Here is a 17,631-nt window from a genome sequence, read left to right as displayed (position 1 = left end):
AATAAGTAATGCCGCCTAGATCGTCGCAAGCATCCATTCCTACATTTCCGACTTCACCTCTCTTTAAATGCGATACTCATGCTGTAAAGTAGTTTTATCGGACAAAATATAGGGCGACAAAACGTGTCATTTGATACACTTGTAGTTGTGAATAGAACATTCATATGCGTCAGGCCTACTCTGTCAGTCTGAGTTCCACTTGCAACTCACGGGGGCCCCAGGGCATCTCTGCTTGTACATATATATGCGCTAGGCCTACTCTGTCAGTTCAGGTTCCACTTGCAGCTCACGGGGCCCCAGGGCATCTCTGATTGTGGCAGCTTGAAGTAAGTGCCCTTTGACAGACGTAACCCATTATTAGATATATTGAGTCTGCGTACTCATGTCAATCTAATGCAAGCGACATGACAGACCTTATTTTTATTTGAGATCTGCCTACTTGTACGAAGTCAATATCCCCAAATGTACATGTATGCAGCTTACTTCTGGTTATTTCGTTTAAGCTGTAAACAGGTTTATGATAATATCAACAAAATTAGAAATAATTAGTTTGTTTTGTTTTTGTTTTAAGGCAGAAGAAACATGAGCTACCCTGAGGACAAAAAGACTCTCCCGATCCCTCTCAATACGGGACCGCCAGCAGATCCTGAATCTGACTTCAAGGTACATATATGCTTCAGATCCTGCCCTCTTATTAGTTGCTGTGCTTTCTTATTGTGTGTCACATATAATCAAGTTGTGAATGATCCATATGTTCTGACAGCAACTATAGTTTGTTCTACAATGTGTTATTCTCTACTCATGTTTACTGCAGACCTCCCAGGTATTTTCTCCAGGGTGACAGCAGCTATCATTATCATCTGTTCTACATTGTGTTATCAATATTTATTCATTATTAACTACACTTGAACTACAATTTTTTTTCTGAAAACCATTTTCTCCAGGATTTGTTCTTCTATCGAAGTAAAATAATATTGACTCACCTGTTGTGTATGACATAGAATACAGAGATAATAGCGCGGCCTAATTGTTCACCTTTTCGCCTCTTTAGAACCTTGCTGGCTACCAGAAGAAGCTGAAGAAATGGCTCATTGTGGGAGCCGTTTTCCTGGTGCTGCTGGTGACTGGAGCCACCCTGCTGGGCGTGTTTCTGTCCAGGAACTCCAACAGGATCCTTACGGTAAGAATTGTTCTTTTCCATGGACCCGACTTAAACTTACGTTGATTTAGGTCTAGTAAATAAGCTTTTCAGTCTCTTCAAAACCAATTTGCACATTTGTGTAATCATTCCTCTTCCACACTGACTATCAGGTAGCGTGTGTAGTCCAGTGGTTAGCGATCTTGCCTCTGGAACTAGAAGCCCCGGGTTCGATCCCGGCTGTGTCGCTTACCCGACATGCACGCTACCGTTAAAAATCGCAGTCCTTAGTACGGGACGTTAAGCCGTGGTCCACTGTTCATTGTTCTTGTCGAAAAGAGCTAGGGGAATTTCCCCGGTACACTGAACATGTAAATACTGTACATAGCGTCTGTCTTCTCTGTCACGACCAGTGGAAGAGTAGCTCATCTGTTCATTGAGTTCATTTGAGCTAAACTGGTTCGAGATTCCTTTCCTTCATCAGGCGGAAAAAAAGCTGAAATACGACGGGAAAGTCCTCGAGGAGAAGGTTGAGGTCGATGTCAACTTGAAGACTGAGACTTTCTACACCAAGAGTGAAGATGGAGAAACCGCCATCATGTATGACACCAAAAATGTGAGAAGAAGCTCTTTCAGCCATGATTTATTGCCTTTGTAGTTTTGTAATGGAAGCTGCTATCTGGTTATGTCTCTATTTCTTTCTGGCTACATGTGTCAGCTTTCTGGAGGCTTTTCACATTTTGAGATGATATTCTATATTCTAATAGGCATGGTAAATTGACCCTATCTTGAATTCTGCAATTTCATCTGTGGTTGTAGGATTTGGCTGCATACAAGTTTTCCGGCCTCCACATTTGCTTCATCCTGGAGGACAGTACCTACAGTGAGGACGACGTCGACAAAATGGCGAACGAGGTGCAGAAAGATGACGAGGTAAGGGAGCACCAATCTCCCTTTGACTCGATTTTTTTGTGTGAAAAGTAGTTTCAGGTCGTCACTACAGCAACCATAAAACCTGAGTCAAAATACAGTTTTTGTCTGTTAAACAGGGCAAAGTTGAGGAGGCTGAGAGCGGCGGAGAAGTGAACATCACCTTGGATGAAAGCCGTGGAAAGGTCGACAAATCCATCCTGAATGAGAAGATGCTCGACTTCTGCAAGGCTCACGAAATCTACTGGGCCATCGCTCGCCAGGGAGGGCAGCCAGCCACTGAAACCGGTAAGGACACATTTTTAAGCGACTAGATTTCAGCCAAAGCGATTATCATGGTACTATTTGAGCCACAAGGAATATACTGATTTGTAGCTGTCCCAGTGGAGTTCTCTTTTTACCGTATATTCTGTTAATTCTGCTGATTTTCCTGTCATATCACTCTTGAAAACTGATCATGTATCCTAAAGTACGTTATTGCTTGTTTCAGGTGCTGCAAACAGCCGCCAGAAGCGAGGACTACTGTGCCGTAAGCACCGATGCATTTTGATTTGCTATAATGGGCGTTGCGTAATCTTTTGCTACTGTTACTGGGGGCCCTGCTGGGGGTAAATTCCGTACATGTTGATTTACCCAATCCAGGATGGAACCATGACATTTACATTTAATGTCAGAATGGCTGAAATTTCAACAATAAATGCCATGCTCACGATACATTGTAGTAGATTGCAATACTCGAGAAAGAGTATTATCTTTTATAAGTCTTTCGTAACGTTTGAATCATACTAATACAGCGGTGTTAGAAATATTGTTGGTTTGGGATGAGCTATAACTGCAAAACAGTATGCATTAACAGTTTTTATACAGAGGCTAGATGCGGTGTAGTCATCAATACAGATTTCAATCATATGTAAAGAAAAACTGTTGTTTTCTACCTTTCGTCAGTTTCCAAATGACCTTTACCCTATTTCTCAAACAAGCATATGTTGTAATGTAATCAAGATTTTGGCAATAAGGTACATGTTACAAAGCATTACATCAGGTGTGATCAAAAGACATGAAAAAATCAGCTCAAAATGTTTTTTTTGTTTGTCAAGTTTTACAAAAAGAAAAGACGGACGAGAGTTTTCTAAAGAAAGCATGCCAGTTAACAAATGCATGTATGTCTCACAGCATTTAGCAATATCTATAGGCATTAATGGAAACAACATCATTAAAAGTGGGAGGTTGATGAACCAATATGATTTCTTGGTGTATGGAAGTAGAACACAGTACATGTAAGTTTTATTCAATAAAAATGGTGACACATTTGGAGAGTTTGTGTGTTATTGTCACGTGTCTGTATCGCTTTAAGTTATTATATTTCATGCCAACAGTATGTATGCGGAGGCGCATAAAATACATTAAAGACAACACATAGTTGTTCCTAGAATGCTCAACGTCTCTAAATCCAGAAACCACGCTCCTGGGATAGTATATCAAACGGAAGAATGAAGATACCAGAAAAAAAGGTTGACATATACAGAAATTAATTCAAATAGATGCATAATATGAACTATCTAATGTAGTTGGGTCCGCACATCCCTCGAGAAGGTTAAAGATGCTGGGGAACTCATAGCGTATTCCGAAGTAGGAGTGACAGATGAAAATAGGAGGAATTCCATGCAGTCATGAAAGGAAACTGGCGTGACTTCCCATTATCACAACCCCCCTCCCCCGAAGTCTATTTGTAGTGGTGTTAACGTTGTAATTCTTAATAATGCACATGCACTTTTTAGGCTTGATACTGCACCTTTATATTGTGATACCAGCGACTGTCGTAAGAGGGCTCTTACGCACAGTAAAAGGAAGATAACTAACCACATGTAAACGCCTTCCAAATGCTTTTTTGATAAAGGTAAAACAGCTCTAGTCGTAAGTAACGGATGGAAAACGTTCCTTTGATTGCAATCTTCCTCTGAACATTTTGCTGTACCACATTAGATCTGGTCACTAGGATTACAACGAGCTTAGGCCGGTTATCAGTGTCAACAATAACATATGTTGCGTGTACAGAGCCCAGTGGGCCGTTGTATTAGACCATGGGCTGGGCATACCTACCCGCTGCTGATTGCTGGTGCAGCGGCACATTCAATGTAAAACCCCAAAAATTGTACGCCAAAAAAGCAATTACTCAAACAACTGGATATGATTTTGGAATATCCAGTTGTTTGAGTAATTGCTTTTTGACGTATCTTATTACCTGGATGTCTAATCTTCATCGACGTCCCAAGAATTGTAGTATATTGATTTTCAAAATACCATGTGGAGGGTAATATTGTTTTGGATATCTAATGAGGTGTACATTGACTTTTGACCTTCGAGAAATTGTTATAAATTACCTTTTTGATGGCACATAGTTTGATAGCTATAGATCAGGCATGCCTGCAGTAAATTGTGTAAAGCGAATGTACTACATAATAGTGATCTCTGAAACATCTTAGTTGTAGGCTGAATGGTTCATTGATGATTGCTCTTCAAAAGGGGCCATCAAGATCTTAATTTGGGGCTTTTCCCGGAATTTCTAGATCCTATCTGTGCCATGCTGTAAAAACGAACTTTGATTCAATCGTTCGTTCTTTCGATCATTCATTCATTAGATATTTTACGTGTACATAACATGTAGAGATCATTTACATGGTGGTAAGAAAAACTTTGCGACGGCTTGTTGTCGTAAAACTCAGGGTTGGATATGAATTATGTTTCCGAAATCATCAAGTAAGAAAATCAAAATTCTTTACCGGTCTAAACAAGGTGTGTCGTCATCAGGATCTGAATTTGCATATCAATGTAAACATTGCTACCATATCTGAGTCCACTGCTTCCATGCACTCTTGGTACAGACAAGGCTGATTTATTCTTAACATTCTTTAGACTTGACACACTACTGCCTCCATTTAAATTCTATCTAGCTCACTATCCATAAACTGTGGGACGTGTTCTGTGAGTCTTGAGACGTGTTGTGTGAGTCTTGAGACGTGTGTGCATCTTGAGACGTCTTGAGTGAGTCTTGAGACGTGTCATGTAAGTCTTGAGACGAGGTTTGAAGTTGTGTGAGTCTTGAGACATGTTGTGAGAGTCTTGAGACGTGTCATGTGAGTCTTGAGACGTGTTTTGAAGTGACGTTGTGTGAGTCTTGAGACGTGTTTTGTGAGTCTTGAGACGTGTCATATGAGTCTTGAGACGTGTTGTGTGAGTCTTGAGACGTGTCATGTGAGTCTTGAGACGAGTAATGTCAGTCTTGAATTTGTGTGAGTCTAAGACATGATATATGAGTCTTGAGACGTGTTATGTGAGTCTTGAGACGTGTTGTGTGAGTCTTGAGACGTGTTGTGTGAGTCTTGAGACGTGTTGTGTGAGTCTTGAGACGTGTTGTGTGAGGCTTGAGACGTGTTTTGTGAGTCTTAAGACGTGTTGCTTGAGTCTTGAGACGTGTTGTGTAAGTCTTGAGACGTGTCATGTGAGTCTTGAGACGAGTTATGTCAGTCTTGAAGTTATGTGAGTCTAAGACATGTTATGTGAGTCTTGAGACGTGTTGTGTGAGTCTTGAGACGTGTTATGTCAGTCTTGAATTTGTGTGAGTCTAAGACATGTTATATGAGTCTTGAGACGTGCTGTGTTAGTCTTGAGACGTGTTATGTGAGTCTTGAGACGGGTTATGTCAGTCTTGAACTTGTGTGAGTCTAAGACATGTTATATGAGTCTTGAGACGTGCTGTGTTAGTCTTGAGACGTGTTATGTGAGTCTTGAGACGGATTATGTCAGTCTTGAAATTGTGTGAGTCTAAGACATGTTATGTGAGTCTTGAGACGTGTTGTGTGAGTCTTGAGACGTGTTTTGTGAGCCTTAAGACGTTTTGTCTGAGTCTTGAGACGTGTCATGTGAGTCTTGAGACGAGTTATGTCAGTCTTGAAGTTGTGTGAGTCTAAGACATGTTATATGAGTCTTGAGACGTGTTATGTGAGTCTTGAGACGTGTTGTGTGAGTCTTGAGACGTGTTGTGTGAGTCTTAAGACGCGTTGTGTGAGTCTTGAGACGTGTTGTGTGAGGCTTGAGACATGCAATGTGAGTCTTGCAGGAGAGAACGCGAGAGAGAGGTGGGAGAGTGTAAAAAAAATAGACTAAGTCTTGTGTGTGCCACTCCACCCTTATTTTGACTTTTTAAAATGGCGGTGAAACAAACGAACCAATATCATCATTATCTTGCTTCTGGAGGGCGTTCAAGCGTCTTTGATATAGCCGCAGCACCCAAAGAACAGACGACAAAAAACTGGGCCCTTACGCCAACAATATCAATCATCATTTAATGTCCGTCATTGCGTCTACCGATGTGTAATATGCGACCTTTGTGTTTGTGATAATGCGGGATTGGCACCGAGCGACTTCCTCGCGTAGCGTACGGCATAGCGGATGTCGTGCAGAGGACGACGGGAGTATTTATGTTTAGCCATACCTAGTATGGCTCAACATATTGTTATGTTTAGCCATAAGTATGGCTAAACATATTGTTTTCTTTCATGTTTCTTCTTCTTCTTCTTCTTCTCCTGTCAAATCTTCAAATCGATTCCTCTCTGTCATTTTTTGACCAAATGACCTGAAATTTGGTACAGAGGTAATGTAGGCAAAAACCAATGTGCGTTCTTTTCTTCTTTTTGATATTGACCTTGAAAGTGATTTTATTGAGGTTTTTAGGCTATTTTTAGCATATCTTGGCCTCCTGCGCCCTGGTATTTCAACCGAATGACCTGAAATTTGCTGTATATGTGGCTTGAACAAATATTTAAAGGACTACATTCCCATTTTTGGCATACATATATTCAAAACGATTTATTTTGGGCTTTCTTGACAATATTTGCCACTTCTGTCACTTTCAATACTACATATGACCTACAGGTCATTGACCCCGAGTGCCTTGCACCTGGCCAAGCTGGAAGTTTGCTTACGAGGAGGAAAGACCGGACATAAACATTTAACGTGATTATCGGGAAAACACCATGTTCCCTTAAACTCAGTGGTTAAATTGCAGTTTAGGAAATTTTATAACAGAAAACAAGTTAAATCAATGATTTTGTGAATGTTTATTCTAGCATTAGTTATTCCAGATATTTTCAAACTCCAAATTCTTCAACACAACACGGGAGATCGTTTCTCCTCAGACTGGCGCGACACTCCTGTCAAAATTGATTGATGATCTCTCTCTGCCGCCGACTTCATACCAGGCCTTCCTACATGTCCTACATACGGGCGTATGGATCGTAGAATTCGGCAAAAAAGGAATGATTAGGCCAGTAGAGTCAGTCCCCGGTAAGGTCAATGATTCGCCCCTTTGCGCTAGCTTGTAACGTTAAATGAATGTACCCTCTGGTGGCCAAACTTCACTGACAAACTTTCTCCCTATTATCATCATGAGCTTGCGTTAGTCTGGTACTAGTGACTATTATGTGCCGGGAATGTTTATCTATCGCACGCCTTGGAAGGAAGTTCAACCATGATAAATGGTCGGCCGTTGCGAAAATTTGGAATCCCATGCTGTTGATTTTCGTGATTGAATCTGTAAGAAAATATATTTTCATGTCGTTCATGTTTTTGGGACGGACGCCGGGACGGGGTGAATTTTTTCTATCATTTTCGTCCCATTAGTAATGCAAATCGAATCGTGTTGCACAAGAGGCAAAACACTAAAAACGTGGGTCTTGTGGAGTGTTTTGGAGCGGGAAAATGCCGGATATATAATAGCGGTGCCGAACAGTGTACATCGTCGCGCGCGGGTGACGCTCCGTCAAAACAAATCCGCTGGTGGTCTAGCGCGGCCACCGAAAATAGGCAGAAACACACAGGAGGACTTAGCACCTTCGTTTAACTTTATGAGGGCAATTGTGAAAATCTTTTGTTACAAATTGTTCGAACATTGAAACATTTGGATAGATGGTTTGAAACTGTTCTAAATAAAGAGATTTTTGTGTAGTTACGTTCGAAATGTTTCCAACGTATGTGAAATAAGTTCAAACATGTTATAAGTTTCAATTCTAATTGTTTTAACACTTTAGAACTATTGTGACTTAGACATTCTTTTAATCAAAATAGTTCAAACATATTACAAATACTAGAAAGGCAACATTTGCGAGCAAATACAGCATGTTTAGCCATACTCCTCGCCATGCAAAAAATGGACTCTCCCAAAATAACAATGGACCATTCTAAAATACTTGCACTAAAAAAATGAATCACCCCAGTCCAAAATTGAGTCTTCCAGTAGCACCTCAACACAATATGGACCAGTCCACAACCATATCCACTAATTGATTAACAAATACACTTCTGCTAAAAAATGGACTTTTTCATAATCATTCCAGCTCAAAATTGAAAAATAATTAAAGAATCCTCCCCTTGCAAGAATGGGATATTCCGTGCCATTTCCATGTAAACCAGTCGAAAAATATCCGCTGAAAATTACACTCTTGCGCATAATCAACCCAGTTCAAAATTGAATTAAAAAAGATCAACCCCAGGGAAGAATGAAGTTTTCCATAGTATACATATGAAGATTTGACAGGAGACGAAGGAAATGACCAAAAACAACATATTTGAGTCAATTCAAAGTCACCGAGAGGGTTTTAGTATAATATTTGTAATATGTTTGAACTATTTTGATTAAAAGAATGTCTAAGTCACAATAGTTCTAAAGTGTTCAAACAATTAGAATTGAAACTTATAACATGTTTGAACTTATTTCACATACGTTGGAAACATTTCGAACGTAACTACACAAAAATCTCTTTATTTAGAACAGTTTCAAACCATCTATCCAAATGTTTCAATGTTCGAACAATTTGTAACAAAAGATTTTCACAATTGCCCTCATAAACGAAGGTGCTAAGTCCTCCTGTGTGTTTCTGCCTATTTTCGGTGGCCGCGCTAGACCACCAGCGGATTTGTTTTGACGGAGCGTCACCCGCGCGCGACGATGTACACTGTTCGGCACCGCTAATATCCGGCATTTTCCCGCTCCAAAACACTCCACAAGACCCACGTTTTTAGTGTTTTGCCTCTTGTGCAACACGATTCGATTTGCATTACTAACGGGACGAAAATGATAGAAAAAATTCACCCCGTCCCGGCGTCCGTCCCAAAAACATGAACGACATGAAAATATATTTTCTTACAGATTCAATCACGAAAATCAACAGCATGGGATTCCAAATTTTCGCAACGGCCGACCATTTATCATGGCTGAACTTCCTTCCCAGGCGTGCGATAGATAAACATTCCCGGCACATAATAGTCACTAGTACCAGACTAACGCAAGCTCATGATGATAATAGGGAGAAAGTTTGTCAGTGAAGTTTGGCCACCAGAGGGTACATTCATTTAACGTTACAAGCTAGCGCAAAGGGGCGAATCATTGACCTTACCGGGGACTGACTCTACTGGCCATACGCCCGTACGTAGGACATGTAGGAAGGCCTGGTGGTGGACGCTACACATCACGGGAGACGCGTGTTGGTCCGAGACAGACAGCGGCGTGCTTTCGATCGCGTAGCGGCGACGCACCGCTGCGACAACGTGCCGGACCAAAACGCCTGTTGCGCGGCATGCCCCGAATCCGTCTACCATTGCTGAATGTAGCCCGATTCATAGAGGTCTATTTTGTAAGCATTATTTCATGTACCCCTCAGCGTGAGAATTCCTTGTGCAACACTTCGCTACATTATATGTTTATGTTTCCCCGCGCACCGCCTACCACCCGCCTTTGATCATGTATGAAGTCGGCGGCAGAGAGAGATCATCAATCAATTTTGACAGGAGTGTCGCGCCAGTCTGAGGAGAAACGATCTCCCGTGTTGTGTTGAAGAATTTGGAGTTTGAAAATATCTGGAATAACTAATGCTAGAATAAACATTCACAAAATCATTGATTTAACTTGTTTTCTGTTATAAAATTTCCTAAACTGCAATTTAACCACTGAGTTTAAAGTGTATATGTCGCTTCAATGCCCCATTTCACGTTTAAATCGAACGAAGCTACTATTATACGATTAACTAACCCGTTTACGAAAGCTATAAACGGTTCACTTGTTAAAAACGAAATTTGAACTTCGCGCCACCGGCCTACCAATAGCCCGCGAGCGGCATTCGGTCATGGCACAAAACCGGAAATGACATCAGCGGAAGAGGTTCTTCCCCATTCGATTTGCTGGACCGCCATGTTGTTGTTTTGACAGATTGTAAACAACTAGGTCAGGGAGCCCCCGGCTGTTTTTCACGAACTTAGTTCGTCAATATGCCTACAACTTGTGTTGCAGGATATTGTTCGAACCAAGCTAGCGACTCTATTAGCCTTCATAAGTTTCCAATAGACGAGAAAGTTCGCGAAGAGTGGGCACGGAATGTGCGTCGGACAAGAGGCCCTCGACCGGGAGAGAAGAAATGGACGCCGACGACGTCGTCTGTGCTGTGTTCTGCTCATTTCACGGAGGAGTGTTACGACCCTGTCCCGGGTATTATGCAGGCGCTTGGGTGTGAAGTGCAGCACATTAGGGAATTGTTGACGGGTGCTGTTCCAACCATTTTTCACCGAGGATCAGCGCCGGCCGCGCCGGCTAAACGTAGAAAATCACGGGCTGCAGAGAAAAGGCTTCACCAACAGGTTTGTAAAAACATACTCGTCTGGTATTATGAGCAAAGTCTTTTTGAACGTGTTGGCATGATTATCGTTATCTTCTTTTGGTTGTTGTCGTGAGAAAAAAAGAGTGTAAGTACATAATTCAAATTATGTCCATTTGTTTATAGCAGTTGCACAAAAAAAGGTTCAACTAAGTTTTATACTTTATGTTTTTGCTTTGTTTTGCACAGAAAGTGCACATATGTAATGCTCGTCAGTTGCATATATATTACACATGTAAAGTATCCATCTCTTGTTTATGTTGTATGACTATAATAACCTGTAACTTATATATATCATTGTAATGTAAGTAGACTATACTATAAGATAATACTCAAATATTGAAGTTGTAGTTATCCAAGTAGATACTTATAAGTAATAACATGTTACTTATAAGTATCATTGTAATTTGTAAGTAGACTATACAATAATAATCAAATACTGAAGTTGTAGTTATCCAAAAGTAGATACTTAAAGTTCTCTTTATGTTATGTATTACTATTAGACAGTTGCTGAATGTCTATCCATGGAGACAGTAGTGGAGGGAAGATCTGATGTGTCCTCTCCTGGGGTTGAACTGGAGAAAGACAGTGCGCTTTTGACTGACAGTGAACCACCTGTTGAGGTAGGTTTCGACACAATTTATTAAAAAAATCACATGTATCGAGACCGTGGTTGTGCGCTCTCTCTCTCTCTCTCTCTTTTTCTCTCTGACCATCGAGAAATATTATTCTAGCATGCTTCATGTAGGTTAGTAGGTACCTGTTGCATTTCTTTATTATTTTGCAACCCTTTGTTACTGTAACAAGTACTGTTGGTAGAATAAATTTAATACGTGTATTTTTGTTCACTTTCATACATCAGGTGCCTCCAACAGAAAGCACTGACTGTGGAATCCAGGTCAAACCAGACACAAAAGTGCACGCCGTGCAGGTCAACCTGAGAGCAAAACGGGCTGTTAAAAGTATGTAATGCTCATTATTAGCTTTCAGTTGTCTACCTGTGATTTGAAAGTTTCTTCTATCTAGGAGATGTCATTTGGAAGAATTATGTTTTAGCAATCTTTCATTTTGTACGTTTATCATTTTATACTTCTATGTTAGCAGAACGTGTGGCATTTTCGAACATGTTTCTCCAAGCCTTCATACAGAAGTTACATGCTATGTAAGGCCAACTTGAAATAAATTCCTGTTGCTATGTTGTTTTCACTTAAGATTATTTCTTCAATTATCAAAACATGAAACATTACAATGTTTTTGTTGCATCCTATTTACACAGGTGTGCAGGCGCAGATCAAGCCGCCAACAAAAACTGTCAGCACACAGAACACGCCATCACAAGTGACCGTGGCAACACAGACAGAGATCACCTACAGTAACTGGAATGAAACTTCGGATACCGCGTCACAGATGTCCGTATCTGTTGGTGACAGAATGTCAATGTCTGACCCTGTCTATGACCCGTCATACGACTCTGGCCCAGATGAAGATGACCATGCTGAGGAAGTACCGGTGGAGGAGGAAACATCAGATTCCCTGCCAGACACTCGTATATTCCTGGTCTTCTGGACAAGTCTTGTGCACTTGTTCTCTGTTTTGTGTAGCTGTCCGTTGTGTCCATGTAGAAAGCTGATCTGGCTTTGTAAAGAGGTGGGGACATACTTGAAGGTGACATTCAAGTGCGAGGATTGCTCTTATCGATGGACATGGCGTAGTCAGCCCTCCTTTGGCAGGACAGCAGCAGGGAACATTTTACTGTCATCCTCAATCCTATTCAGTGGAGCTAGTGTTACCAAGGTGCTAAGGGTCCTATCACACATGGGTGTGGCCGTAATATCTGCCAGGTCATTCTTCCGCCATCAAGAACAAGTCCTGTTCAAAGCTGTCCATACACTGTGGAATCAGCGGCAGTTTTGGATGCTTACTGTATTGGAGGCGGAAGGGGAACCTCTTGTGTGTGGTGGGGATGGACGTGCCGATAGCCCGGGCCACAGTGCCAAGTATGGCACTTACACGTTTATGGAGTTGACCAAAACAGCCGTCATTGACGTGCAACTTGTACAGGTACATTTTAACACCATGTCCTCTTGCTCTAAATTTGCCATCTAAGTACTAGTTGATACAGAAAATTAACTCTTGGTTCAAGTATGATGTTTAATATCTATGGTGCCAACTTATCCTTTGTAATGACTGGAAAAAGTATATGTCAGTGTTCTAATGACCCACCGCATAAAATGTTGATAAAAGATGTTGAAAAATGTTGATAACATATTGATAAAAGATACTATAATTCCATCACTAACTCCTGCCTAGAGAGAGTACTACATTGTATATGCTGCAGTAAGTTTACAATGATTCAAAGGCCATTTCCAATGTTGTAGTTGAATCAATGATACAATTTATCTTGTAGAGCAACGAGGTAGGTGGTTCTTACCATATGGAAGAAGAGGGGCTTAGGCGGTCGCTTCTAAAGGTGGGACAGCATGCCCAGGTGGGAACACTGGTGACCGACAGGCATGTGGGCATAAACAAGATGGTCAGAGAAGAACACCCGCTCATCACCCATCTCTTTGATATCTGGCATGTTGCCAAAAGTAAGTTCAACCTGTTCATAGAATATTCACTGCTTCTTAGGATCAGACCTACTCAGAGTGGACATTGTTTTCTTTTGGCATGCCTTTTATCAACTGTTTGGTTTAAATGGTTGAATAGCTTTGTTTGTATAGATTCATTTTCATATAATATGGGGAAACCTAAGATTTTAGGACCTTTCAATGTCAAATCAGTCTATGACATGACAAGAATATCTATGTTATAATTGATTGATTTATGTACACTTGTTTATTCAGGCATCAAGAAGAAACTTCAGACCCTGAGTAAGAGGAGAGGCTGTCAGGAACTCAAGCCTTGGGTGAGATCGATTATCAATCACCTGTATTGGGCCGTGATCTCGACACCTGCCGGCAGTGGAGATGTCATTGTTGCCAAGTGGAAGTCTGTGCTGGAGCATATACACAACAGGCACGGCGGCTTTGGTGGACTGTTCCCTGCGTGCACTCACGGGCCCCTCGAGGGAAGAGAAGCCCGCAAACCGTGGCTCACTTTTCGTAAGTATGAAAGTATTTTCATAGTTATGGTATGAGCTAATGCTTATTAGAAATAATGCTTTTTGGTTCCGTTATCTGTGTACAATAAGTAAACAAGTTAGCATGATGTAAGCAAGCAGATAAAGTATCCACCGTAAAAGATTTTGTAGTATTCTTTGGGATTTACATATTGTTTCTGGACAGTTTTTTGCACAGTTGACTTACGGTTTGTGCATGTACATATTTTACAGATACAAAGGTCTCCGTGGAAGTGGAAAAGATTCTTATGAGAAAAAAGCTCCTCAATGACCTCAGGAGACTGTCTCCAGCGTACCAAACATCTTACCTGGAGGCGTTTCACAGCCTCATCCTGCACTTCGCCCCCAAGATGTACCACTTCTCGTACCAGGGGATGAAGTGCAGGTAATCAAACAGAAATATCCCATGCCAAAAATTGTTCATCCTGCTAATACATATGTAAGAGTAGCCATATTGTGTAGCTTCTCCAAGAAATCTATCCTCAGTGCTGTTCTTGTTTTTATTCTTTGTCTGACACTTATGTTTTACTCTAGACACATGCATGATCAGAAAAATTAAATAATTTTAGTTTTTTTACTTGTAGGTAGCTGTTGTCAGGGATGTTTTATTTATTTTTTTCCCCTTTATAGAAATTGCACTATTTCTGCTCTCCTTTCAGGGTGACGCTAGCGGCACTGCATTTCAATGAAAATGCACACAGGGTGCAGGCACGGAAAAGTGATGGGACCAGCATGTTCAGTGTCCACTTCCCCAAATACAAGCATGGTGGACACATTGTAAGAAAAGTGCTGGAGAAGCCAACTTTTGGTAAGACTTATGTAGTAGACTACAGCCTGTTTCTCTGGTGTGTTTTTTTAGATCGTTCTAATTTGTCATATTCATGATTGTATCCCCCTATCCAACAAGCATCTAATTTCGATTCCATACAAAATTATATTTTATCAGAGTATGTCATGGAGCTCATGGCCATCGTCCAACGTGCATGCAGCGGTGAGGACTATGCTGGTGATGTCCTGGAAGTGGCTGGTGATGAAGCACCCATCCCACAGCCACTTAGTGCTAGTTGTAACAGACCAAACAAGGAGGAGGCAATCAGAAAACATGTATGCAGGTTCACTGCCAACATGTAGTAGTTTTAGCAAGTCGGTTTAGTGATACCTGTAAATAAATCACTTTGTATTATCTTTATCATTGTATATTGTAAACTAGTGGTTTAAGCGAGTCTGTTTACGATACCTGTAGATAAATCGCTTTGTGCTTATCATTGTATGTTGTAAACTTGTGGTTTAAGCGAGTCTGGTTTATGCCACATGTAACTGCAGATAAATCACTTTGTCATCATCATTGTATGTTGTAAACTTGTGGTTTAAGCGAGTGAGTTTACGATAACTAAAGATCATACCTGAAGATAGATCACTATGGTATATGTGAACTTGTATAAGTTGTGATTTTATTAAGTTGGGTTCAAGATCTGGAAATAGTCAAGTGGCAGTTCAGCCATATTACTAGACAAAGTCCAATTTGTAATTTATAACCCACTGGTGTTACTTAAGATTGAAAACATGTGTTTTGCAGTTCATGGTTAGAAAAAGTTTTACACTTGCAAATAGCATCAAGGGCTGATTTGGTGCGTAAAAGAGGTGAAGCTAAAATGCATGATATGTTGTGTGTTGAACTTTTTCTCACAACACAACACTTTTTTAACATTGTTGTGAACTTTATTGCTATTTCAATCATCCCACTGTGTACATTTCTTCTTGTCATTTCTAACCCACTGGCGTAACTTAAGATTGAAAACATGTGTTTTGCTGTCACTTGTTGTGAACTTTATTGCTATTTCAGTCATCCCATTGTGTACATTTCTTCCTTTACATGACATTCATATCTGTTAACTATGTACTTATAGCTTTCGGTGGGTATTTGCTGACAAAACGAGTAAACAATATTAGGATTTTTAGCCAGGAAATGCAAGGGAACAAAATTCACAATTTTCCAAACATCAAGTTGTTGGCAGACATAAGATGATAATTTATTACTGTTGGTCATTAAAAGTTGGAAAGTTCAAACACAACACCATGGATGATGTCTTATGATAAGTAGGTAGATGCTTTTATGTAGGATGGTATACACTACAACTATTTCTTGTGCTCCTTGAATCCTGTGTGGTCTGCTGAGAAAAAGGCCCTCCGAATTGCAGCTACAGCACAAGATGGGACAGGCACCCTTATAGTCTTCCCAGGTATTGGTAACACCATTGGATGAATTGTCTGTAGGCTAGGTACCTCTTCCCACTGGAATGAAAAAAAGAAGCTTTTGGTATGTTAAGAGAAACATGTTGTTTTTATTATAGCAATGTTTACTACAATGCAAATTGTACATTTGTTACCAAACCACAAGGTACTTTAAAGAAAATGTATTAATACTACCATGTTATGGAAAAGCTTCATATACTCACTCATTTCCAAGGTCGTCGCCGTATTGTTGTATGTAGGCAGGTCTTGCAGCTACTAACACATATTCATCCAGGCACACTGTTGAAAAGCCTGGGTGTTCTGTAATGCAGTCAATTCCGGATCCTTCCAGCATTTCCATCGTCTCCACCACTCTCATCTGTTCTTTGCAGCAGACGCTTTCCACCACGGTAGGCATAGCTTCACACCTTCCACAGGAGCACCTAAAATAAGTTATACAAGAATGAGAGACTGGTAAGATCATACTATCGGCACAAAACCGATGAAAATAAAAACCAGTATATTACAGCCAACGCGTTTTTGCAACCGATCGGCTAATATAGAATGCATCCAACTTAACCCTCGTCTTTTTCAAATTATCCAGTTACTGTTAGCTGTAGATTATCAACAGGGAACGTAAATTACGCTATGAGGCATGAGCTGACATGCAGCGGAGAAGTTTGAGTGGAAGGAAGCTACACTGTACTGTTACTGTATGCATAAGTACGCATATTTATTCACGTACACTTGAAGTAGAAATACGAAAAATCGACGTAATGTAAGCACTATAGATTCGTTGTAAATCATGTCATTTCGTACACCCCCGTCTTATTGAATTTTTTGTTTCAAACGCATGAAATGTCCAAGAAAATCTGATAAAACACAACTTGGTGGCCGAGAAAAACAATCCGCCATTTTGTATCGTTCACGACGCTGGCAAGACTGCTGCACAACGTGTATATATTCTGCAGCCTACCGTTATTGCGTCTATCCTCTATTTTTGTAAACAAACAAAAATGAGACATATGCGACAGAATCATCGTATAAGCCGTCCATACCATTCAATATTTTGCAGTCGTTGGATGTCTGTCGGAATCGGGCCGCCTTCAACGTTTTCCTGCCTTCCACCCACGGCGCCGCGTTCTTCATCACTGCTGTCGACTCGTCTAAATAAGGCTCAAACCTATATGGTTCAATGCCAACAACTTCAGCCATTAGCTGATCAGGATCAAACTCGTCCGAGTCCGAATCCGAAAACCGCTCTGTGACCTCTGTCTCTTCACTGTCGTCCATTGCTGCTAAGTTGCTTGGCGCTCGAATTTTAATGAGTGCAGTCCTCTTCCGCTGACGTCACGGGGTCACGTGACGGGTTTCGTGGAACGCTGGCCTGGCTTGACAAGACGAGCCTGACGCGGCGCGAAAGCCACACTTTGGGAGGCCGTTAAAACTTGATTTCTCCACCATCGGCTTTACAGTAAACTTCAAAGAACTACGTTGTATGTATACTT

The 17,631-nt window shown here is 40.9% G+C and overlaps 2 protein-coding genes and 1 long non-coding RNA gene across 4 annotated transcripts; 2 read left to right on the top strand and 1 right to left on the bottom strand.

The window, feature by feature from the left end:
- The first annotated feature begins 559 nt into the window (after positions 1 to 559).
- Positions 560 to 2,695, top strand: LOC136427388 (uncharacterized). Its single transcript, XM_066416216.1, has 6 exons — positions 560 to 663; positions 1,052 to 1,180; positions 1,623 to 1,754; positions 1,958 to 2,071; positions 2,188 to 2,356; positions 2,559 to 2,695. The coding sequence occupies exons 1-6, from the start codon at positions 583 to 585 to the stop codon at positions 2,678 to 2,680; spliced, it is 747 nt and encodes a 248-aa protein (XP_066272313.1). The 5' UTR covers positions 560 to 582; the 3' UTR covers positions 2,681 to 2,695.
- A 7,381-nt stretch (positions 2,696 to 10,076) lies between these two features.
- Positions 10,077 to 15,963, top strand: LOC136427386 (uncharacterized). 2 transcript variants are annotated; one of them, XM_066416214.1, is made up of 9 exons: positions 10,077 to 10,753; positions 11,274 to 11,393; positions 11,633 to 11,732; positions 12,047 to 12,831; positions 13,178 to 13,361; positions 13,617 to 13,874; positions 14,105 to 14,276; positions 14,551 to 14,668; positions 14,838 to 15,963. In XM_066416214.1, exons 1-9 carry the CDS (start codon positions 10,388 to 10,390, stop codon positions 15,042 to 15,044), a joined length of 2,310 nt encoding a protein of 769 aa, XP_066272311.1. In that variant the 5' UTR covers positions 10,077 to 10,387; the 3' UTR covers positions 15,045 to 15,963. The 2 variants fall into 2 exon arrangements, with proteins under 2 accessions (XP_066272311.1, XP_066272310.1); XM_066416213.1 differs by having other exon boundaries at positions 14,551 to 14,699.
- LOC136427387 (uncharacterized) lies at positions 15,696 to 17,282 on the bottom strand. Its single transcript, XR_010754414.1, has 3 exons — positions 17,182 to 17,282; positions 16,348 to 16,566; positions 15,696 to 16,183 (listed from the first exon to the last, which is right to left on the bottom strand). It is a non-coding gene; the product is annotated as an uncharacterized lncRNA (long non-coding RNA).
- Between the last annotated feature and the right edge of the window lie 349 nt (positions 17,283 to 17,631).

This window comes from Branchiostoma lanceolatum, chromosome 2, assembly GCF_035083965.1.
Source record: "Branchiostoma lanceolatum isolate klBraLanc5 chromosome 2, klBraLanc5.hap2, whole genome shotgun sequence".
NCBI lineage: Eukaryota > Metazoa > Chordata > Leptocardii > Amphioxiformes > Branchiostomatidae > Branchiostoma > Branchiostoma lanceolatum.
This window is presented reverse-complemented; position numbering and strand designations above follow the sequence as displayed.

Bases quoted from the DNA above. Each gene is read 5' to 3' on its own strand.
- LOC136427388 (XM_066416216.1), top strand. From the start codon at position 583: ATGAGCTACCCTGAGGACAAAAAGACTCTCCCGATCCCTCTCAATACG. The intron at 664-1,051 runs GTACATATATGC...TCGCCTCTTTAG, and splicing joins ATCCTGAATCTGACTTCAAG to AACCTTGCTGGCTACCAGAA. The intron at 2,357-2,558 runs GTAAGGACACAT...TGCTTGTTTCAG, and splicing joins GCAGCCAGCCACTGAAACCG to GTGCTGCAAACAGCCGCCAG.
- LOC136427386 (XM_066416213.1), top strand. From the start codon at position 10,388: ATGCCTACAACTTGTGTTGCAGGATATTGTTCGAACCAAGCTAGCGAC. The intron at 13,362-13,616 runs GTAAGTTCAACC...TTGTTTATTCAG, and splicing joins TATCTGGCATGTTGCCAAAA to GCATCAAGAAGAAACTTCAG. The intron at 14,700-14,837 runs GTAAGACTTATG...ATATTTTATCAG, and splicing joins GCTGGAGAAGCCAACTTTTG to AGTATGTCATGGAGCTCATG.